The 24,279-nt window shown below is 28.8% G+C and overlaps 1 protein-coding gene across 1 annotated transcript in view; it reads left to right on the top strand.

The window, feature by feature from the left end:
- Nucleotides 1–24,279, top strand: part of LOC136979359 (uncharacterized protein ZK1073.1-like) — a 50,289-nt gene that overhangs the window by 7,741 nt on the left and 18,269 nt on the right. The window contains exons 2-3 of the mRNA XM_067275301.1: nt 16,930–16,980; nt 22,495–22,558. Coding sequence (XP_067131402.1) covers nt 16,930–16,980; nt 22,495–22,558 — 115 coding nt within the window. The remainder of the gene's footprint in view (nt 1–16,929; nt 16,981–22,494; nt 22,559–24,279) is intronic.

Raw genomic sequence — 24,279 nt, 5'->3', positions numbered from 1 at the left:
TTGATAATTTTATAAGAACTTTAGCATTATTTGTAATATTCCACGTGTAACATACGGTAGCCATATTAGTAACTTAGCAGATGTGATGTTTATGAATATTGATAATTGCCTTTAATTCATTCTGAATGATTGATGAGTCACGAGATAATGGCTTTATACTCTTTCACCAAATTAAATTTTATGCTGAAAATTATATTAACATGTAAATAAGTCATAAAGTTTATGGAACGATTTTCTAAATGATCACATTATCTTTAATACGATAATTACGAATAACCCAAACAAACTTGCTAGAACAAAAGTAAAAACGCGTTCAAAAACGCGTGGAAGAATATTGAGAAATTTTCATAAAATATTCATTGGCAATAGCATAAGCCGGTGTATCTTTGACCATATCGACCAATAAGGTTCGAGAATGATCCCGTGGACAGAAAACGAGCCAATAGTTATTTTTAAAAATTATTTAAAAATCTAAGAAGGAAACAATTTTCCTGTGTTTAAAATAATTTAAAATATTCATTTTGTTTATTTATTCACTATTTGTGTATTCATAATTATAAAATTTAAGAAAATATAAGGTAAAGTTAGCTTTAAAACATTTCCTAAAGCAGTTTTCCGGTCGTGGAATTATACAACAGATTACAATACTTTAATGACGTTATAAATAATCATCTCTAATTGGTGGAAAAGTCAACGCCACTACCTTAACGCTCGTATTTACGACCTAATTGGCATTTGAAAAGTTTTAAGCGAGCCGTCGTAAATCGAAGTCTAATTTATCATTGCTTCAGGGGAATGAATGCAGGTTCCGTTCCTGTTAATAAATTATGCATTATATAAAAGAAAGCGCAGAAATGGCCGACAAGATTCTACAATACTGAAATATGTCATTTTTTGTAATCATAATTAATATTTATCGGTCTTAATAGAGAAAGGTCGTAAAACGGGGGTTAGTGTACCGATAGTTCGTGATTACAATATAATTGAAAGTTAATTTGGCCAATTATAATATAGTTCGTTCGCTTTCGTATAATTATCTAAATGAACATTTATCAAAGGATCCTCACTAATTAATGAATAAAATAGCAAATTACTTCATTAAGGAAACTTGACAAACTCTTTAGATCCATAGAACTAAAGGTTCGATATTGAATAAGCTATTTTTAGTCGCTCACTACACATTGCATTGTATGGAGCTAAAAATAAAACCTTCTGCAGTAATTTAGTAACAAATTTTTCCAGCCGATCTTGAAAATTTATAAATTTATGCCTGTTATATAATAAGCATAAAATTTGTTTGTATTATCACTAGATGATTCTGAAGGCCCACCAATGTCAAAGCGAATAAAACCACCGAACACAAGAGGTGGGTTCGCATGATTTACAGGCTAGTCACGTGGAGTTTTCCGGGTTTCTCCACGTGTCTAACACCTAAATATGGAGCAATTTCCTACACAAAGTCTTTGACAGATAGCCTATGTGTTTTGTTGCCGTATCCCATCAATATACTGTGATTTTACATTGTTACTGATTCGTTGACTTTTTACGTTTTCTGATTGGTTTTAACGAATGTCAGAAACTTATAACTTCCAATAGTTGCAAATTTAACAGTTGTAGCATGTTTTGAAAATGAAATTCATAATTTTTGAATGGTTTTTAACAGCAATTTTCGTCTTGAAGGGCATTCACACTAAAAATTTTATTATTGTAGAGGTTCAATGTAACTTAAAAAGATTATTATTTATATTTGTATTATCGATTAATACAGCTGAATCATTCATTTGTCCTGTTAATTCTTAATGTGTTTACCGTTGCAGCTTTATGCTTTATTCTTCAAGGTTAAATTAATTGCAAAATTAATATTTTAATGTAATTTTCGGGTAATATTAAGTTTTCTTTGCTATTCTTGAAGAAGTTTTAATGTTTTAAAATTCAATAAACGATTTCAGGATCGAATTTACAAATAAGCTAAACAAGTTGCAATTAAGGCCAAACTCCATGAGGCCTTTCTCTCTCTTAAATTATAATAAACTTACAAGCGTTATGGCGTTAAATTTACTATTATTTGGCAAAAAGGAAGGCTTCTTAGGGCCTGAACAAGTCTAAATTCGGCTTCGATTGAAGATTTTAACGTTAATTATCTACAATAACACATCTGTAAGTGTCGCAGAAGTAACACATCTGTAAGTGTTAAGCAGAAGTTTCGGGTTCGAGTTCCGCTCTGATCTTTTATTCCCGAATATTTTAAATTAAAAGCTAATTTATTTCTAATTATTAAATATATCGCTCAAAAGATGGCGGCCTAACCGCCAACCTCTAGCCAAATTGCTTTCTTGCTTATTGTTAATTCGCCATTATATAGCCCAATAAAAATTTGTACATTATATACCCATGTTTCAGATTTAGATATAAAAATATATCGATTCTTAATTCGAAATCTTTCAAAATTTATTAATTATTAAATAAAATTAAAAAATTATTTTAATATATTTTTTAAAATATAAATTATTTTTATGTCGAGGAAAGAATTTGCAAATCTTTAGAAGTTGAGGATTTGCATAGCGATCGTACGTATCGGTTTAGCATTTACTCAGTAAACTTTGGTAATTGTACAAGAATCAATAAATCTTTTTATGATACTTCGCTGATGTTTTCGAGCACTTCTGTCCGTCTTCTAAGCCGCTTTATAACCCGAATAAGAAAATTCGAGTGTCGTTTAGTGAAAGAACGGGAAACACAACATTCAATTCATTGTCTATTGTCAATTCGACTTGTCTTTGCTTAATTATAATAAAATGTAATAAGCAATTACAGTTTTTATTGTTTTTTACATTTGATTTAAATGATGTATCAGAAAGTCGTAAAGAAATTTATTGAGATTTTGCTTCTACGTATGGGTGATTTAACTAAAACTGAAAAAACCAGTTTTCCTCCTCAATTTATAAGCAATGGCTGGTGTAAATAATATTTTTTCCTTTTTAATTACTTCGGATAGATTTCGTTATAACGCCTCCTAATTAGCGCCACCCTCGTAAAAGCGCTGCTACATACTTGTGAATGGATCTACCTCATAAATATTAATTTAAAGTTAGACGTCTCAAGTTTACCTGATTTATTGATGATAATGTAGTTTGTAGCTCAAAATTATATAATTACTAATTCGCAGTTACTGAAGAACGTTCTGTTTAAAAGTTCAAACTCATTATTGCATACAACTATCATTGTTTGAGGTTCTTCGATTTAACGTCGATTTAGTGCAATTTTCGGAGGCTAACCGATGATCGCGCTAAATTAAATTATCTGGCTGTGTTTTGTAATTATGGTTTGCAGATGAACCGGTAAAGATTTCATTTTCCGCAGTGATGAGATTGGATCGATAGAATAAGGACAACGCGACACAGGCCATGTGCCTTCAGGGAGGACTTTCTATGGGAAATTGGCTCCTATTTAGGTACTATATACGCGGAGAACACCTGGAAAACACCACGTAGTTGGTCCGTTGGTCGGACCCGAACCCGCAACCAACTGACGTGTTCGGCGGTTTCATCCACTTGTCCATTAGTGGGCTCCTCACTGTAGAAGGATACGGATTCGAGTTGCGTTCGGCGCATCAAAAATTCATGAATATATCGGACTTTGTTTTTCTCTCCTGTTGTGGAGCTGGCATAATCCATGATGGGAATAAAAAACAGTCTGTTTTGTTTCCTCGAGGAATCTACGACTCACGTGTTACCCAGTTTATTCATAGTTTTGCTTCTTTTGAACGCCGTTAGTTGGCAGATGTGCTCACTCAATATTTTTGTTATATCTTTATTGTATGTACACATAGAAACACCTGCGTTTGTTATCTCTATTGTATTTATACGGGTAGGCACGGTAGCCCAAAAGTCATTATCTTTGGAATCCCTTACAACAGTATGTGACTGTTTGAATGACTTTTGGGCCACTCTGGACAGACGTAAACAAACTTAAACCATAAAGATTTGAAGAAAATAGCAATTTTTTAAGGATTTGTCATAATTTAGTTGACGATTTATGTATTTTTAGACAATAAAATTGATAAAATATGACTGAAATGATGTCTGGCAACCGTACATAATTATGATGAATTATCTGTCAGTCACGCTTTATAATTCTTGTAAAATAATAACCGCTAAAAGTACTTTTTCCCATGTTCCAAGAATAAAATTTGCATGGCTTTTTCCGCTTATAACTGTCGTTTGAAAATAAATCATTATAAAAAGTAAACCAATTTAAAGATTTGAAATTAATGGCAGCAACGCGTCGCGTCGTCGCTTCGCTTGACGCACGCGAAGTGCCACGCCCGAAAATAATGACGACTATCGAAATGTGTTAACTAATGGCCGATTCAAACTTATGTTTTGTTTTCGGGCGTAAAATTAATTACTTTTGTACTTAAATTTGCCATTTTAGAGCCCAAATAACAGTCGCCGAGAGGAAAGCCTGCGAGACCAATATGGCGTAATTAACCGGTAGTTCATTATTATTCCATTAAAAGTCGTTTTCGTAATTATTTCATTTATTTCAGAGTACAATTGAAAATTTATTAATATAATTAATCGAAAGCGAACGTGAAAAATTAACTATTGTAATCATCTTTAAAATTTATTAAAAATAATAACAATTTTAAATGATTATTTTCCTATAAAACTTTTAATTTTTAAGCCATAATTTAAATTATTTTATAATTATCTAAATGTTTGAAATATTTTCTGAAAAGTTAATATTTTTTAAACTTATTTTCCAAATTTTTATGGAATGAAAAATAAAAACTAAAATTTTGTCAAATGTCGATTTATCGCCACACTAAATAACGCTATACACGTAAAGCCCCAAAGTATACTTGAGAATAGGTCTTCCCCCTAAATAGCACCACCCTCGTATAGCGCCAACAAATAATTGAGGACGGATTTTCCCCATATAACGCCGTTCTAAATTGCTCTACTCGTAAAGCTCCAAAGAATACTTGAGAACGGATCGATATTAAAGAAAAAAAACCTCCCCTTCATTAACTGTGAATTATTAAATCTACAATTTTGCATAAATCCCGATTTTATCACCAAATCACGCGACTCCAAACGAGCTCGTGTGGCCCCCATTACAAACACATAACACGAGTCTTTCGGTTCACTGCCACATTCGATTTTGTGCCAATTTCAGAGGCGATAAAAAAATGGCGCTAAATCGAAATTCCACAGTTAAAATGATCAAAATTCAGTTTAAAGTAATCGCCATTTAAACAGATTTTACAGAATTAAAATCATCTACTACGTCATTTCCTGCAAAAATTCAAAATGGCAACCTATACTACGCAATCCTGTGATTGCAGCGAATTATAAAAATCGACATTTTAGAAGAATTTTAATCGAAATTAAATATTTACGTGTTTAAAAAATGATAAAAATGTATGTATTTATTTTTTTTTGTAATATTATTTAGCAATATCTTATCGTAAAATGTTTGGCTTCTTTACCTACGAGCGCAGAAAACTAATCTTCTCCATAAATAAAGATTGGAATTTTAATATCCACGTTTAAGTCTCTTAGAATTTTAATTTATTTCTTAAACAAATATTTTAATTCATTAGTCGAACTTCCTTTTTCTTGCTTAAATTTCTCTCATGTTTAATTTTCATCCTCGCTCCACTCATCGTTTATGTATTGACGTCAACGTTACATTTACACTAATACAAATTTTAAATTAGAGAAAATAAGTAATGAAAAGTATAGAATTTTATAACTAAATAAATAAATAAATAAATAAATATATATATATATATATATATATATATATATATATATATTTAATTTATTATATAATTAAATAATAGTTGTAAAGACCCGCCACGCAATTGCTGCGAAAAAAAAATTATTTACAATTTACAACGTTATATTAAAAAAATTAATAACGTAATAATTTCATTAAAAAAGCATATTTTATGTTTTTACAATTGATTTTTCTTTATTTTTTAAAATTTGAATGACGTAAATTGAATTGTAAAACACGCGATATTCATCAATTTAAAGGGAACACCCCTATTTTTAAAAATAGATTTTTCCAATTTTACGTCATCTTACGCTGTTCAACTGTTTTCTTGAAGCGCACGAACAATGCTTTTTTTTAATTTAATTTTTTAATATTTAATAAATACAATAAAATACATATTTAATCATGATAATAATAAAATACAAAAGTGAATACAATAAAATACAATAAATAATTAATTAATAAGGCTTAATATTTTGTAGGTTTTTACACAATGTATTTTGTATAAACTACGTAAAAATTAGGCCTATATAATTTTGTGTACGGATTTTTTATGAATTAATAATAATAATGATAAATATAAAGTGTACGACAGTACTTTTAACTTATCTAATTAAGTTTAATGTTCAAATATTGTCATAATACAAAAGTGGAAGCGCGTGGAAATTTAACTCTGAATAAGGGTGCGACTATGCAGACGTGAGCGAGAATATGTGGCGTGACGCGATAAATATCTAAACCTGTCAGATATGTGCGAGAACCAGAAATTCGCTCTCGCCAGCGTTTTTCTCGCTTCTCGCTTGTGCATGGTTTTCCTTTGCGAAAACAAAATCGCTCGTTCTAAATTCGCTTCTGCATAGTCTCACCCTAAGTTTTGTATAGATTTCAAGCGATAAGTCATGCGAATAACAGTAATTTAATCTTTACAACTGTTAACTGACTTTAGAGGTACATCTAAAGGTCAAGGCAGTTAAGGCGTCAACCTTCTGCTATAGAAGATCCGGGATCGAATCGAGGCGCTCGAAAAACCCGGTAATTCTTTCGCCGGCTGATCTGTTGGGCTTCGTCTCTAGCATCCAGACCCTCCCATTGTGGGCCTGGCAGAACCAACGATGGGTATTAGGGTCCCGTAGGCCATTTTAATGTCCACAGGGCGTAAACAGTGTCCAAATTGAAAAAAAGCCACCTAGCGTTTTGCGTAAAAACTACACAACTTAATTAATTACATAATACATTTTGGTTTAATTTAGCTTTTCAATTGCCTCTAGTTTTATATTAAAACAATATTTTGACAATAAACATTGTATTTTAATGAGATAAATTTAATTTACCACAATGCGATGGATCCCAAGTCATATCTTATTTTCCTTCATTAATTATATATAAATATTTTATCATAAAATACGTATGTACTCGTGTGTTTGTTTTTATTCTTTGTTTACTCATTTAAACGTAGCCTTCTATTAATAATAATAATAATAATATTAAACAATATTTGATAAAATATTTATAAATTGATTCCATAATATATTTAATGGATAATTAAGGAATTCTAATTTACAAATGTGTACTCATTAAGAGTCTAAATCTATATTAATTACATTATATAAATATTAAATAAATTATCTGGGAGTTATTGAGGTAAAATGGGTGAGCGAATAGGCGAAGCCAATCTGAAGAAACCTTTTACTACAACATATAGTGTAGAAGAGTCACCGAAGTATAGAGGGCCTAGAGCAAAATACATATTGGGGGCCATAAACCAAATTAAATTATTACATTAAAATTTAAAGGAAGTAAATGAAGATTTATTGTATAGGAGCCCTACTTGTCTCAGGCAATTCGCTCTTTTTGTCCCCTTCTGGGCGCTCCTACAGAAGTTCATTTGACATGCAATTTTGGATATGAGACGTCGATTTTAACAAGGGACAACTCTAAAGTCCATGCAAACGTGAGTTTTTTTTGTGGAGTCAGAAAATAAAACGCTATTGGATCGAACGACGAATGAAATGAAAAGGTGGATAGAAGCGAAAGAAAGTTTTTCTGAGAGGATTTAATGGTGTGGGCGTGTGATAAGGATGACAAAGGAGTGGCTACCTAGAAGAATGTTCAAATTGAAGGTGGGGAGTAAACAACCGAGACGGGAACCACCGGAAGAAAAGGTTAGAACAGGTGGAGAGGAATGTGGAAGAAAGTAATCTGATGAACTATTCGAGAAGAGGAATGAAGGATGGACTGGAACAGATGGGCTTAGATGACTTCAATAACGTATTTTAAGGCATTATGAACATTTTAAAATACATTATTTACCATTACCAACCGGTATAATAAATTATAATATAGATTTATTATTAATTTTCGGGGCGTTGTAGTCGACGGTGGATATTGGCGAGTCTTTTTGTTAATAATAATATTGTATTGCAGAGATTAAATTAATAGATGAAAGATACGCTTCTTTGCAACTGAGTGAAGGTATGTTTTTGAGCATTGCTGAGAGATTGCATGTTGTGGTATCTCGCCAAATTGGTCGTGGATTTATTAGTTTCTTAATACACGTGAATTGTTGGATTAACAACGTTATGAAAGATAATTACTTTCCCGGATGTTGTATATAATAAAGGGAAAGTATGGCCATCGGTCAAAAAATGATCCCGAAGATTTTTACATTTTTGGACTCGGGAAACGTCGAAACGCCGAGAAATACAAACAAGTTGGGGTTTTTTCCCCTCTATGTATGGATATTAGCGTGTGTCTGTATAGGGGCGCTATTATGTTCACCGAATTTGAAGCTCAATAATTAATAATTCCCGTGCTTTCAGTCGAAAATTTCTGAAATTTTGCGGAGAGATTTATGTATTAGGGATATTGATGCTATTACATTATGGTGGTTAAAGGTCGAAAGGTGAGGAGATAGAAGGGTCACGTGTCATCTCCAGTAGGATTCGGACTGAATGAAGACTTCACTCTCTATTAAGCTTTTTTGCCATTTTATAATAATTACTAAATAAAACAAGTTTTTAAAATAAAATATCGTAACGAATGGCGCGTTATGAAGTTTTAAGTTTTTGCCGGGAAAGTTACGCAATTCGGCTGGAATTTTTTCAGCGGTCATTTTAGTATGTAATAATGCTGTGAATAATATTTGATATTATTTCAGGCGTAATAAAAAAATATCGAAAAATATTTCAATAATTTATATAGCATACAGTGTTTGGTGATAAGATGGTAATTTGAAAGTATATAATATATTCTATAAGAATTTGAATAATAATTTGTTTAATTTAAATGGCCGGTGTTTAGTGATAGCTCTGCTGAATATACTTGTTTCAAAAACAGGCAAATCGGTTATTGATTATATTATTGTGTCAGAAGAGATTATGGAATGTACTAATAAAATGCATGTTAGAGAAATATTTCTGATCATTTTCCTATGATGCTTTGCTTCGAGTTGAGCATTAGAGATAATTCAATAAAACAGATATTCTGTGGAAAAGGCTTTAAAAGTTTATATAAACAGATTATAGGAAGATATAAATAAATTAAACGTTATGAGTTATGTAGAGGAAGAGTCAGAATTTGAAAAGTATTATGGCATATAAAATGGCATAAAATCTAACATAACACTGTTTGGCAATAGTCTCGTGTATAAACCAAAAAATATATGGTTTAATATTGATTGCTACGAATGGAAAGTGCGAAAGGCTGTTAAAAAATTTCTAAAGTATTATGACCATGAATTAATAATAAATTATATAAACGTGAAATATATAAGAACCTAATCAAGGCAATGTCGTCTTAACGCATGAGCACTCTGGACAGTTGCCCGGGGGCCCCACGCTAATTGATGCACAGACACTAATTTTCTATCACCTGCCTGTTGTGTAGACAGGATCCGGTAAACTGCTTTGCCCGGGGGCCTATAATGCTGTTAAGACGGACCTAAATCAAGGCAAAAATACAAAAAATTCAATCAATTCAATTCAATTCAAGCTGAAAAATGTAAAAGTTTTAAGGCATTTTGGACAGTGGTAAATTTTTTTTTTGTAAATAACTAGCCTTTGTAACAAGCACGTGCTTAATACGTTTAATAAACATTATTGTTATTAATTTTAATAGGGGAAAAAAGTGAAATCTACTCCGCACGCGGCGCGTTATTGAAGGTCGAGCAATATTATTATTATTTTGCTATAAATCTCTTTAAATTATTTGATAATAAAAAATTTCCATTTTAAAATTTATTTGTTACAGAAATATTTATACCTTAATTAAAGTTTTAATACAAAAATGTAATTATCTTAAAGTATTTACATGTTAATTAATTGACGAAACATCTACGATTGTGAGGTGGCGTTGTGAAAGGCAGTGTCCCCTGGTAGACGATAAGTAGACGACGAAACAAAAATACAAAAAGAATAAAAATTGAAATAAATGATGATGTTGATTTCGTGCTCTTTAATCAGTTATAAAATGTATTTGATTTTAATTACATTAATTTAAAATATATACAAACGTTATATTTGTCATCGATTATCAATTAGCGCGAATAATTTGCATATCAACCGCTCCGGCTTCTTATTACCTCATATTTCTTATCATTAATTTTCCTCTGTTAGTAGGTGCCGAGGCAAAACAAATATTATTATAATTATACATAATAATGCTATTATAATTATTATATTCTTAGAAAGTCATTGTTTGATTTATTGATTGATTGATTAACTCTAGAAAGTAGCGCATTGTAGACTATGTAGGCGGCCATTATTACACCATTATAAAAGAGTGTGACCACAGTGGTCTCAAACAGAATGGCTGAGGAGTGGAAAAAGCCATTGTCTTACATTAACAATGACAGTTGAATTTCTAAATTTTATAACTAAATTTAGAACTTTTAGAATTCATTTTACTATGTAATTTTTCTTTATATATTAATAATTAAAATATGGAAACCATTCTGAAAATACTTTATTAAAAAAGAGAATTAATTAGTTTTAATTAAAATCATAAAGCATTATCTATTTAAAAAAGATTTTTAAATTTAATTATAAAATTTAATTTTCTATGAAATTAATTTTAAAAGTAAGTTTATTAAGTTGATTTTTAACCGTAAATAAATAATTATAATGAAAAATTAAAGTTTGTAGGAAGTTATATACTTTTGGGGATATTATTTCAAGAGTTTTTGGTTAACTTTCTGCGAGAATGACAGTTTTGAATTTTTTAAAATTTATTTTAATCCCCAGATATTAAGTTTTTTGCGGAATAAAAGTGAGATTTTGTAAGAAAGTTGTACATTATTTAAATGAGAATCAGTTGAAGAAGTCCTGAGAAAACTTTTGTATGGATATTTTGCATTCATGTATTAAAATTTAAAATTCATTGGATGTCGTCTATGGTTTCTGGTTATTCTGTCGAATAAATAACCTTTTGTATGCAAAGTCTTTTGATTTAATTTGAATTATTGCATTGCGGATGTAACTTTTAATATATTTTAAGTTTAAATTTCTTTTTTATTTCATTAATGAATTTCTAAATTAACTTTTCGTCCGATTAATAAGCACTTTGATTAATTTTTGAATATATATTTTAATTCAGCAATTCGTTAAAAAGATTTTGAAGCAGTTTTAAATGACTTTTATGAAGTAATTATTTTATTATATTATTTCTTTTTACAAAATTTATTTTTTAAAAGTAAGATTAAGAATATTGATGAAGTAACCCAGTCCGTCATACTAGTACATCCATTACAGGTTCTTTATATTGTATTTCTTAAGTCTAATAAATTTCTTGTTTTATCTGCTATTCTGGCACATCGTTCCTAACAAATCAAATTTTATTTTAGCCTGTTTTCAACTTGTCTGTCTTTCCTTTCTTCACTGCTAGGAATAATACTAAGTTCTTCATGGCACTATCATTTTTATTCTCTTTTTGTAAGACAAAGTAATCTTTAGTTATTATTAAAAAATATCTGTTTGTTGTAATCAAAGATTGATAAAAATTTTTAAAATGTGAAGAAATATTTGCAGTTGATAAATGAAATATTTGTAATTATCAATAAATTTTATATGAAAATAGTGACGTGTCATTTAGCAATTAAAAATTTCCGATAGAGGGCTTCAAAAGAAAAATCCCTCTACCGGAATTTAATAAGTTATCTCTTTGCTTATAATTTGCTTTTTTAAAACAATATTTTTAATAGTGTGTAAAATATTTTAAACACATGTAAAATTTTAATTTATTAAATATAAAATTATTCTATTAATAAATTAATTGTATGCTATTTGCTTAATTAAGATATTTATTATATAATTAAAACTTAAATTTATTAAAATTTTATATAATTGAATAGAGATTAAATAATAGTGAATATTTTTTTAAAAGTAGAAGAAATATAAATAAATATATTTTAAATCAATTTTTAAATTTACCAAAATACTTTCTAATAAAGGATTTTTCTACTATTATAAATTTCCGGTAGAGTGCTGTTATATTGGAAGCCCTCTGCCGGAAATTAATAAAAACGTTGACTGTCTGACTGTGCTTACTTCGAATTTTCTTTAAATATTTAGAACAACTTATAATATTTTAAAAATATTTTTAAAAATTAAAAATTAACTTATATACACATTCACAAACAGTCAGAAAAAATATTTACATAAAAAACACAAGATGAGGCTTGAAAAAATATTGCTGTTTTCAAAAAGTATTTAGTAATTTCATAAGATTTTCTAATTTATTTCATTTAAATATTTTAATTTAAATTATTTAACAACATCTTAATTAATTAATGCAGAAAAAGATTTTTTTTAAAAGTCATATATCTTAACATTAGAGTCCAAATTCGATTACCGTCATGAAACTTAATCGTATTTCTTTCTTTTTATATTCCCTGAACACAGTTTGTATTATTTTATTAATATAAATTATTTACTTAATAAATATAATATATTCTACATGTATATTAGAATAATTTTTGCATACATTAACATTATAAATCAGTTGAAGCGGGTGGAATTTTTTTATTTTTCATAAGGATTAGTGTGTTTATACATACATCTAATGAGAGTTTAAAGTTTATTTCTAAAATAGTTTTAAGTAAAAATATATTTATAACGTTATTTTCTATCATTTTATGTTTAAAAAACTTTTCAATCAGTTTTAATTTTCACGCTTTTCAGTGCATTTCAAGGAATTGGGCATTAACCGAACTCTATTAATTTGCATAAATCTGATATTAGTTGTTAAGAATCGCTATAAAGTCATACTTTTTTTAAAAAATATCATTCGAAAAATCAATTGTAAATTCTGAAAAATTTTAACATCTTTCGATCGGCACGAAAGACGTAAATGTCGGAAGCGCAATGTTAAACTTGACAACTAAATCTTCAAATTGAATATTGTTAAGTGGATCGATTGATTTTTATGTAAAATAACTTTAAAATTTCGAATTAAATATTTAAAAAGATTAATCGAAATTCAAAATATAACAAAAATTAATGTTTTTATCCCCGGTATTTGCATGAAATGACATAAAAATTCAGTAAATTCAGATATAAATGATCCTAGTAAGTATGGAGATTAACTGGAGGAATATTGTATCTTGCATTAAATTTATATGAGTTTAATCAGCTTTATACACGTTATACAGTAGGATACTGTTTTAAGTTCGAATTAATCGATTTATTGACACGTATAGGATGAACCAAAAGTGATTTAACTGTATATATATATATATTTACTAATATTAATAGTTTACTATTAATGGGATTCTTCTTCATGAATTTGAATATCTAAACTTTAACATCACAATATACAAATTGACTTTAATTAATGTCGGTTAGAATTTATGAATTTTAATCTGTTCCTTCGAGTAAACACGCGAAGAAATCTTGATATTTCGTATACACTTTATAAAGTAAGATAGCCTCAGGTCATTTCTAGACCAACAGGACAGGAAAAAAAATCGATTTCCACTTCCAGTTGCTGCATTTTTTGTTGTTCTTGGATCACTTCTACTCGATTGCATCGCCTTATACATCAACATCCTCCACTTGGCTTTGTGCTCGAAACAATTGGAACTATTTGGTAATCGGAACAATTGGTTAATGGTACATTTTTCCTGTTTATAGAGTAGGAATAAGTGTGCTTCAATAAATAATTTCGATGATTTGAACACGATTTAACCATTCAAACGAGATTAGTTTACTTGTAAGAAATGAAACCACCGAAGGTATCTTTACAGGTGTTTTTAATAAAATAAATTGTCTTGTATATGATGCGCCGTGGAAAATAGAATATAAAAATAAAGTTTACAAATAATTTTTTTCTCGTTTTTTTTAAGTTAATAGCTGGTCGAGTCCAAATTCCGGATTCCACACTAAGAGCATTTTCATGTGAATATAATTATTGGAACAATTGGATACTGGTTTCTTTTTTTTCTATTTGAAGTTGAAATTAGTATGCTTGAATGGATATTTTTTTTATTTGAACACGATCTAATCAACTAAACATAAATGTTCTAGTATACATGTGAGCAGAGTCGGATTATCGAATAGGCAAAGTAGACAAATGTCTAGGGCCCGGAATTCGGAGGGGCCCGGCTTCAGTGCAGAAGATTTCTCTGTTTCAAAACGAGTTAAAAATTATTTAAGAAATTAGATAGGACAGAAAAGGTTGTATTTAACAATTCCTACTAAGCTCCGCTCGAATAGCCATTATCTAACAAAAAAAAAAAAAAAAAAAAAAAAGGTTAACAGCCACCCGTGCGTCAGAAGTAATGTGCGCCACGAGAGCCTATCGTTTAGGAGCAACTTATTTAAATGGGGCCCCAATTTAAATTTTGTCTAGGGCCCGCTAGAGGCTTAATCCGGCGCAGCATGTGAGGATCAAAAACACCAAAACGTTACTTGTATCCATTTAAATGTAGACAGAACAAAGAATTTATATTATAAAGTAAACAGTACATAACAGTTAAAAAGTCTTAGTTTCTTTCAAGTTTTTTTTTTTATTATTATTTTTTGAAATATTTATGTTATCAGGTCTAGTCTAAATTCCGAATTCCACACCAAAGCCATTTTTTCGAATTATTTACTGATATACTTGGACAGCTCGATCGAATGACATGTCTGAGTGTTATATATTACTGTGAAGTATGTGGTAAGCTTACAAAAAGTTATATCTATTGTTTAATTTATAAACTTAAGTTTCTGAGATGGATAAATAAATAAGAGTTGAAGTTAAGGTACAAAGCGGGATAAAATGAATTTTTTTAAAAGGCCCGATCACAGAAGATCTTGTAGTCCTCAAGGGCTTAATAGTAATTAAGGATTTTTTATCTTTAATTATGAGATGTTAAATATATAATAGCATATGAATTAATCCGATTACACAATTGATCCGGCTATAACAAGGCTAATTTAATGATTAGATATAAAGCAATTTGGCCGTAGGTAGGCGGTTAGGCGGCCATCTAGCGATAAATTTAATAATTAAAATTAAAAATTTAATTTTAGAATATTCTAAAAAAATATTTCTCGTAAACAAAATGGATAGTAGGTATCACATCTGGATAACAACTTTCGTGACATTTGTGTCAACAGAAGCTTGATATCTAATTGGAGGAATCTCTTGCAAACAGCAGGAGGCGACAAGAAAACTCTTCTTGTTTGTTCCTACTGCCAACAAGATAAGAAACCAAAAGAATAAGATAAACAGGAGGGTAGAAGGAAAAAAGAGCCAGTGGAATGATAATTGGAAGAGGAACAATAGCTCTTGTTGGCTCCTATTGTAACAAGATAAGGATTAGAAGATTCAAGAAGCTAGAAGTGAAAAATGACCAATAGAATGATAATTAGAAGAAGAAGAATAGGATTAAATACAGTTTTTGTTGACTCCTGTTGTCAAGAAGGAGGTAACAAGAGTAGAAGGAACAGGAAGAAGTGAATACAAACCATTGGAAAGTAACTGGAGAAGGAACAGAAGGATTGGAAAATAATGAGAAGAGAAATCAATTGAAAGATAATTTAAATTACTTCTTAGTGGCCTACAAGTCTACCATTTCAGAGCTTTTCTTCTCTAATTCTCAAAGAACGTGATATTATCTAAGCACATTGGTTTTTTATGGCCATACGAATAAAATTTGTGAAATATTATTATTTAAGAATGTTATATTATGATATCACGTGTCAAAATTAAGCTCAGGAGCCACAGATCTTCATGCATGGTTCTTAAGTGAACAGAAATCTGTATACAGCATATGTTAAAGAAGTTTTTTCGTGTATACACTCAAACCTGTGAACAGCGGCTACTGACGAAAACGTAAAAGTGGCCGTTATCGAAAGTTCGACTATAATGTATTATTTGTTGTATATCGTTTAGTGTTTATCACACACAAAAGCAAATAGAGTTATTTGCATTTGGATATAGGATGAGATTACATTGCTTAATTGTAAAGAGCAGAAAGAAAGGTTAAAGATTAACGCAGTTTGCATTAAGGACAGCAATAATGGCAAAAGAAAATAAAAATCCAAAACGCGAGAACTTAATTAATCTTCTTATTGAAACAAGAAGATAATATCGACGAACCATTGTTGTTACTAAATGTACGATGAATATCAATTTATAACAGGAAAATGGCTACGCAAACCTCCGATATATCATGCAAATGTATTGTTTTCTTTATCAGTTTAGTCGCTGTAAAGTTTAAACTGCTTTTTTAAAAATACAGCAAAAGAATTGGTGATAGGAGCTTCATCGGGTGATGAAAGATAGCGTCAAAAACATAAAAAAAGTTTAATATTTTAGAACAGTAAGAAGATTTTTACAATACAGTGATACTTCGTACTTCAAACGCTTCGGGGTTCGAACGGTTTCCTGAATGAATTAAATTCGAAGTACGAGGCACCACTGTATTCTGTTCGGTAACATCTCTTCACAAAGCCAAACTTATCCAATATATATCACTTATGTTTAACGCGGACAAATTCATATACTAGGAATGGTCCAACCTGTACAAATTGCATGCGTGCAGGATCTTAACAAAATGTTAACAGTTTAATTTCGATCTTTAAGTGTTAAATATTGGACAGTAATAAAAGGATTTCTTCTCCTTGTTTGTGACAGACTAATATTTAACTTTCTTTACAGCGTATGGAGGTGGTAACACAGAAATATGGGAAGCTGTCTGTCTACATCCAGGTTAGTACATGTAATTGATTTATTTGACATAAGAAATTTAATGCTATTTACATTACAAATATTGTCGTTTATAATGTAACTAATTGTATAAATGGTAGTTAAGTGTAAGATGACTTCCTTTTTATGAAGTGATAAATAACACGGAGCATAAAATGGAAGGTAAATATTGACGAAAGGAGTAAGATAGGAATGAAAATTAATGTAAGATGCAGCGTGGACGGTGGAAAATAATGTAAGACGTAAAAACAGAAGGTAAAAATAATGTAGTGTGTAAAAATGTATGACGTATACCAAGGAATGAAAGATAACACATGACGTTAAGATAGGAGATAAACAGTAATCGCTGATGTAAAACAAGGAGTGAAAGATAATACATGACGTCAGATATGATGTAAAACAAGGAATGAAAAGTAATATATGGCATAGATTGGAGGTAAAGAGTAATCTGTGACGTAGAACAGGCGATGAAAAATAATATAAAGTGTGGAATAATATAAGAAAAATAATAAAAAATATTAAATGAGATACAATATAAAAATTGAAAAATAATATATGATGTAAAATAAAGGTAAGAAAAATTATTCAATATTAAAATAACTTCAATACGTGAAAACATTTTAAACATTTTATTAAATTTATATTAAAATTGACTTTTTTAAAGTAAAAATTGTATAAAATAGCATTACAAAATATAAAAATTAAATCAAAAAATATATTTTAAACTTATTAAAACTAAAATTATAATCATAAAAATTTTAAAAATTTAAGTGTAATTAACAATAATAAGATTTAATTGTATAAGAATTGATTATAATTAATTTCTTACGAAATACGAACGAATTCCTTAAATTAAGTAACGTTAAATCCGATTGGACGTTGCGAGGAAGTTGTTAAATTGTAATTAAGTTTATTTTTAAAAAATCAATAATTTGTATTTATTTATTTGAGGGGTTCTTAAATAACGTTTATTACAAAATCTGTTCCGAATTGATCGCGTGCGATTCGTGTAAGAAGCAAAGGTCAAAGTTCACCGAAGAAACATTCCACATTCATATTAATATAACTGGAAAAATGGCATTTTTCTCACTTTTATTTTATTATTTTTTTCGTTAAACGTAAGTTTAAAAACATACAGAAAATAGTACAAAAAAATCCATTTTATTTTTTAGGTATGAAATTTTCTTGTATTAATTTTTAATTATTTATTTTATGAAATTTTTCATTTAAAAAATATAAAATTTCGCTTTAATTTTCACGAAATACTTTTTAAATTTGAATGAAAATAAGCACAAAATTCTACACTTTTTAGTGAAAAATTTCGCGAAATTCGCCTCCATTTCGACACTGCTCAAATTTCGTTGTAATTTAACATTAAATAAAAAAAATATAATTAATTATTTTATAAAAATTTCTTTAAATTTTCTTCTAAAAGAATTATTTTTATATATTTAAAGTAATGTTATTAATGGTGAGAAGTTACTTGAAGTATGACTAATTATCTAATTAGTTGGTGTTGTTAAGGGAACCAAAAGAGCATAAATTAATGGAAAATATTAGAATGATAATAAAGAAAAGAAACTTCAATAATTATTTTATTTATTATCTTTCAAATAAGATATAAAAGGAGATTAAATATTTTTAAAAATAACCATCTACGTAATCAAGAACGTTAATGAGAGGTTCAGCAGCCAGTTGTCATCTGTAAATGATGGACGAGAACAAAGATCTACCCTTATATTTATATAACAAATGATATTTTTATGCATTTAATCTCGTTTTTGACTGACCAAGATCATTTATTTGTATTTTTATTCATTCCTCATCGCGGAAAAATGATTAATTTCCTTTGGAAGTCGCATTAAAATTCCCTTTTTCACCCCCAAAACAAACGGTTAATTAAAAATCTTTAAACGAAAATTACTCGTGGACGAGACTATAAATAATATCTTGTAATAGATGGCGCTACATAAAGTTTTAAGTTTTTTTGCCGGGAAAGTTACGCAATTCGGCTGGACTTTTGAGAAATGAAGCGAGTTTTTATAGGGGTTTTATGCTCCTTCTGAAGCTAGTTTTTTAGCGACAAAAAGAATATCTATTGCTAGAAGTCAATACCCTCAGCAATAAGAATTTTTAAGAAACTTTACCATTATTTACTATTTTATCCCCAATTATGCAGTTCTTAAAATCCTTACCGTGTAGTGTTTTACATAATGTGAACACTAGTGGCAAGCAGAAGAAAACAGATGAACACCGGAACAACGTGGAGTTTCTGGATTTTTCACTTATGTAACACCTATATACGGACTAGTTTCCATAGAAAGTCCTCCAGCAAACACTCCCTGTTTGGCAGATCACTGGTGTTTCGTTGCCACACCCCATCGAGCCAATCCAATGGAGATCCTTCTTACTGTTATCCACAATTACACAGTTTCTTAAAATAGCTGTTACTATTACTGTCATACACATACATAATTGAAGAATATTGGGAATTTTTACAAAGAATATAATTAATTAATTCCTTAATTTAATACCCGAATCACTATAATTGTAAGATTTTAAGTTACAGCTTAATTTTTACGAGAAATAATTTACAAGTTCTTTAACACATTTATTTACAAATTCAGGAACAAGAAAACATTAAATATTTAATGTTTATAAATAATTTATATATGCAAATTATTAAATTTAAAGAGGATTCCTTAATTAAAATTACGAAGAAAGATAAATGACACTTAGCAAGCCATTACATAACATCATTATACATGATGTGAAATCATTTAAGTGTAAGCTACTATGAAAATCAATTATATTAAACAGATATAATCCTTTATTTCTTCAGGAAGATATCGATAAAAACGTCAAAATATCGTTACAACAATTGTCCACGTTGCCAAAAAGTAGGGCATTATAAAAATATTGATTTAAAGAAAATCAACTCTGACGAAATTTTTCTCATTCGAATTCTATCGAGCGAAAAATTGCGTCAGAAATGACGTTTCATTCGATTTCGCCGATAAGAAATATGTCGATTGTGACGCTGAAAAATGCATTCGATAAAATTCGAATTCGGAAATTGCGTCATAGTCATCGTCCACTTAACTTTACACCAATCAAATTTTGAATTTAACAGTTACGACTTTATCAATGACGTAGTTACCGCACACGATAAGATTCGAATTCGAAAACTGCGTCAGAGAACGTCTAACTAACTTCTCACCAATCGAATTTGAATTTGCGAATTATGACGTTTCAATGATGAAATCACCACATTCGATAATATTCGAATTCTGAAATTGCGTCAGCATTGACGTTCAATAAACTTTTCCCAAATAAAATTTGAATTTGATACTGTGACGCTATCAATGACGTAACTGTCGCATTCGATAAAACTCGAACTTGATATTGACTAATTTTAAATGTTCTATTGCTGAATGTGACCATTTTAAATTAAATTAAAGCAAAATATTGCCAAATACCAAGTGATTAAATGAATTTTTTTTCATTATAATTTTTAAAAAATTTTTAAATCAGTAAAGTATTTAAATTAATGTGTTATTAACTTAATTTAACGAATTAAGAGAATTATAAAAATGTGTTTAATACTGATTTTTTTAGAGTTACAAAAGAATAATTTATAAATAAATTAATTAAAATATGTACAAAATCGATTTTTTAATGAGGAATTCAATATTACACTTTGTAGTAACAATTGTGTTGTGTGTTTAGAACACGAATTTTTTCTTTTTTAGAAGGAAAAAGTGTGATTTTGATAGATGAGATGAATTTTTTAGAAGAAGAGAAAAGGTTTTAAGCTTTAGAAAATGTCATTAGGTGTCCAACTTGGTGTAGTGCACGTGATCAATGTATAGATTACAATAACGACTGTTCGATTTCCTTGCAGGAAGCCATTTTTTTTCATTTTTTCTGTTTGATTTCGAGTTAACAATTTTACAAAAGAAGTGATTACTTTTACTGATTTTTTAAAAATAAAATAATAATAAATTGCTACTAAAAATGTAATATATTTAAAAATTTATAATTAATTAAATATTAAAAAATAGTTTTTTAAAAATTAATTATGTATTTTAGATTAAATTTTTTAAAAATTTTCATTAAATTTAAGAGTTTTAAAATATATACAAAAAATTTAACTATTCAAAAGTAAAAATAATTAAGAAAAAATTTAAATTTTTTAATAATTAATTTTAAAAAAAATTAAATTAATTTTTAAATTTAAAATTGCTAATTAATTTACTTCAAAAATTTTTAAGAAGGAACTTTATTAATTTAATTTGAATATGTAATTTGAAATTTTTAATTATTAAATTTTATTTTTTTTAATAAATTAATTGCACATATATATTCTTATTTATTTTGTTTTATATTAAGATAATCCAAATATTTATCTGTGAGAATTTAATTTAATTTTTTATAATTATAAATATTTTAGGTATTTTTATGTATAAGATATAATATTTATCATTAGAAAATGCCAAAAATAAAGATTTATCCAAAGAAAAATAATATGCCATCCTTTAAAGGTGATTGATGCCGTCAGATATAAGTTGACAACATCAATATTCTCTTTCAATCTCCCTAATGATGATATATTAATTCAAGATATTTTCTGTCAGGAATTAAAACCAGGATTTATTTCACTCGAAAAACTTTATAGCAATATACCTGACACCATTTTACTTATAGTACTTTCAATATCCTTTTGTAAATAACCTCCTGAAGAATCCAACAGGAGTATTTTGAAGGAAGAGAATTTCGCTAACATTACACTATTTTAAGGAAAATTTTGATCGAAAATATAATAATTTTGCTTTCTTATGAACTGGTATTTAAATTTTAACTTATATTAAACCTTATAAATAAAAAAATATTAAATAAAATTGGGTAATTTAGATCAAATTCAAAAAAATTCAATTAATTGGTTTACTAATGAAGTGGAGGAGTAGAATTGATCCTGTGCCATTAAAATGACTTGGGGTTGACTACTAATTAACCTCTGCTACCATATTGTTCGAATTTATTATTCAAAGTAATTGTGCGGAAAGAATTAACAATCACCCCAACGACACTTATATCATATAATCAATTTTACTCTTCAGCGCTTTTTGAAAGTTTTATTTCACTTTTAAGCATCGTTATATTGGCTTTTTCTTCTCATACGTAAAATATTTAGATTTGATTTTTAACTGTTTAAATACATTTAACTATGTGACAGTGCTTTCATGTTTAATTTTCAAACTATATGTAAATATAGCTTAATACAGTATAACTTAAATTAGGAAGTTTTACGATAAACATGTGATTTTTAAAGAAAATGCTAATGAATATCACATAAAATTAATTATATATCAAACAAAATGTAACTAGTGTTTAAATAAATATAATTGGAGACATCCGTAACATATGTATGTATATATGTACTGTACAGTGTATACGCGTTGATCATTGTATGTGTATAAAGTTAGTATCTTTAATCATTCATTTTCTTTCTTACAGGGAGATTTGGATAATTTAGAGAAGAAAGCAGTGTTTTTAACCGTACACGACATTGGTAGTAATCGTAAGTTATTCTTTTTCAAGTAACAATTTCTTGTAATAATACAAAAAGTGAATCAACGTTCTCGTACAATAAGGAGGAGGCTCGCGCTTCGTTAGTAATCAACAAGTGTAGTCACTATCAATGACGTAAATGGATCAATCACGAATAAATCTCGCTATAAATGCGGTGTGATTTTTATCACCTAAAGGCAAACAGGAACGTATCATGAACAAAATTCTAAGGAAATCCATAGAAAATGATGCATTTATTCATATCAGATGAAGAGATAGAGGAAGATAAAGAAGTGGAAACGGAATAAAGAGAGTTTGTATCGTAATTGGCTCCTAGGAGAGTAAATTACCCATAGAATTTTATGTTTTTTCTTTAATAAAATGTGACATCTCTCCTTCTTCTTATTCTGCCAGAACCGATTCACTTTGCTGTAATTTCTTTGAAATTTTAAATATGACACTTGTTCTCTTTTGCTCTTTATTTTATTTATCTACAGTTTTAAACCAATGTGTAATTTAATAAATAGATTAAGATAATTCATAAAAATGTTATTGCTTTTCGTATTTAAACAGTTTTTAAGCGATTAAATTTGAAATACAGTAAATTAGTTACATCAATTTTATTAACACTAAGTAACTTTTACAAGGGCCAACCAGTGGCCGATTGGACAAACCCATAAACTTTGGTAGCAAGTCGCGGGTTCGCACTTCGCCGACGGGATGGCCACTTGGAGTTTTAATGATTTTCTTCACGTGTTTAACGCCGAAATTAGCCGAAATTCATGTTTTTTTCTTCCATTTTTTTACATATAATTTCTTTCATTGCACGTTACTAAACCTGCGTGGATAAAATTATATTTGTTACCAATAAATTTCTGCAAAGTAGATTTGGAATTCATGTAATACTTTTCTTGCGCCACTTAATTGCAATTACCTACACCATTATTCGTATTCATTATATGATATTGATCTTAATGCTTATCTTGTATGACACTATCCTTGTGGGACATCTGGTGATGGGGTATGAAATAAGGCCCTTACCCTACGTACTTTACCTTCCCTATGTCATTTTACCTCATACCTCGATAAATCTTTGAATTAAATATATATATATATAATTTGTAATGACAATGATTAACGACAGTAAACTGATCAATTAGCTTTACGTCCATTCTAATTACATATCATTACATTAACAATTCATTCTTTCCAACGAATTGAAAACGATTTATAAGTTTAGTTCGTGAACTAATTACTCAAAACAGTTCACAGATGATCTAGTTCCATTTGTTATTTTGGTTTTTAGTGACATTTTTCAAAAAAATTTTCAAAATATCCTTATCGACTAGTTTCGATCGAAGTTCACATCATGAATAATTTTCAAGAATATTACACTTTATAATAATGTCGCCAGATCGAGCGTTTTAATGATAAAAATACTCGGAGGAGTCGTTATAAATATTTATCCATCAGTTTTCGTAATAGCGTGGGGAATACGTTGACGAATGAGAAACAAGATTTTAAAAATCTATTCTTTCTAGTGTTAAAATATTATTCAACTCTTGTCATAAAAATGAGCAGATTGGCTACATTCTTTAAAATATTCATTTTTATTCATTACAAATAATAATTTATTTGGTTTGTAGATTATAGGGGAAGATTCCCAAACCGGGTTTGGCTGTTTTTATTCTTTTTACCCCGTGGGCTTGTTAAAATGGGTTTTTTAACAAG

The sequence above is a fragment of the Centruroides vittatus genome, unplaced genomic scaffold, assembly GCF_030686945.1.
Source record: "Centruroides vittatus isolate TY-2023 unplaced genomic scaffold, ASM3068694v2 contig_620, whole genome shotgun sequence".
Classification (NCBI taxonomy): Eukaryota; Metazoa; Arthropoda; class Arachnida; order Scorpiones; family Buthidae; genus Centruroides; species Centruroides vittatus.
Note: the sequence above shows the minus strand (reverse complement) of the source record. Positions and strands in the feature narration are given on the sequence as shown.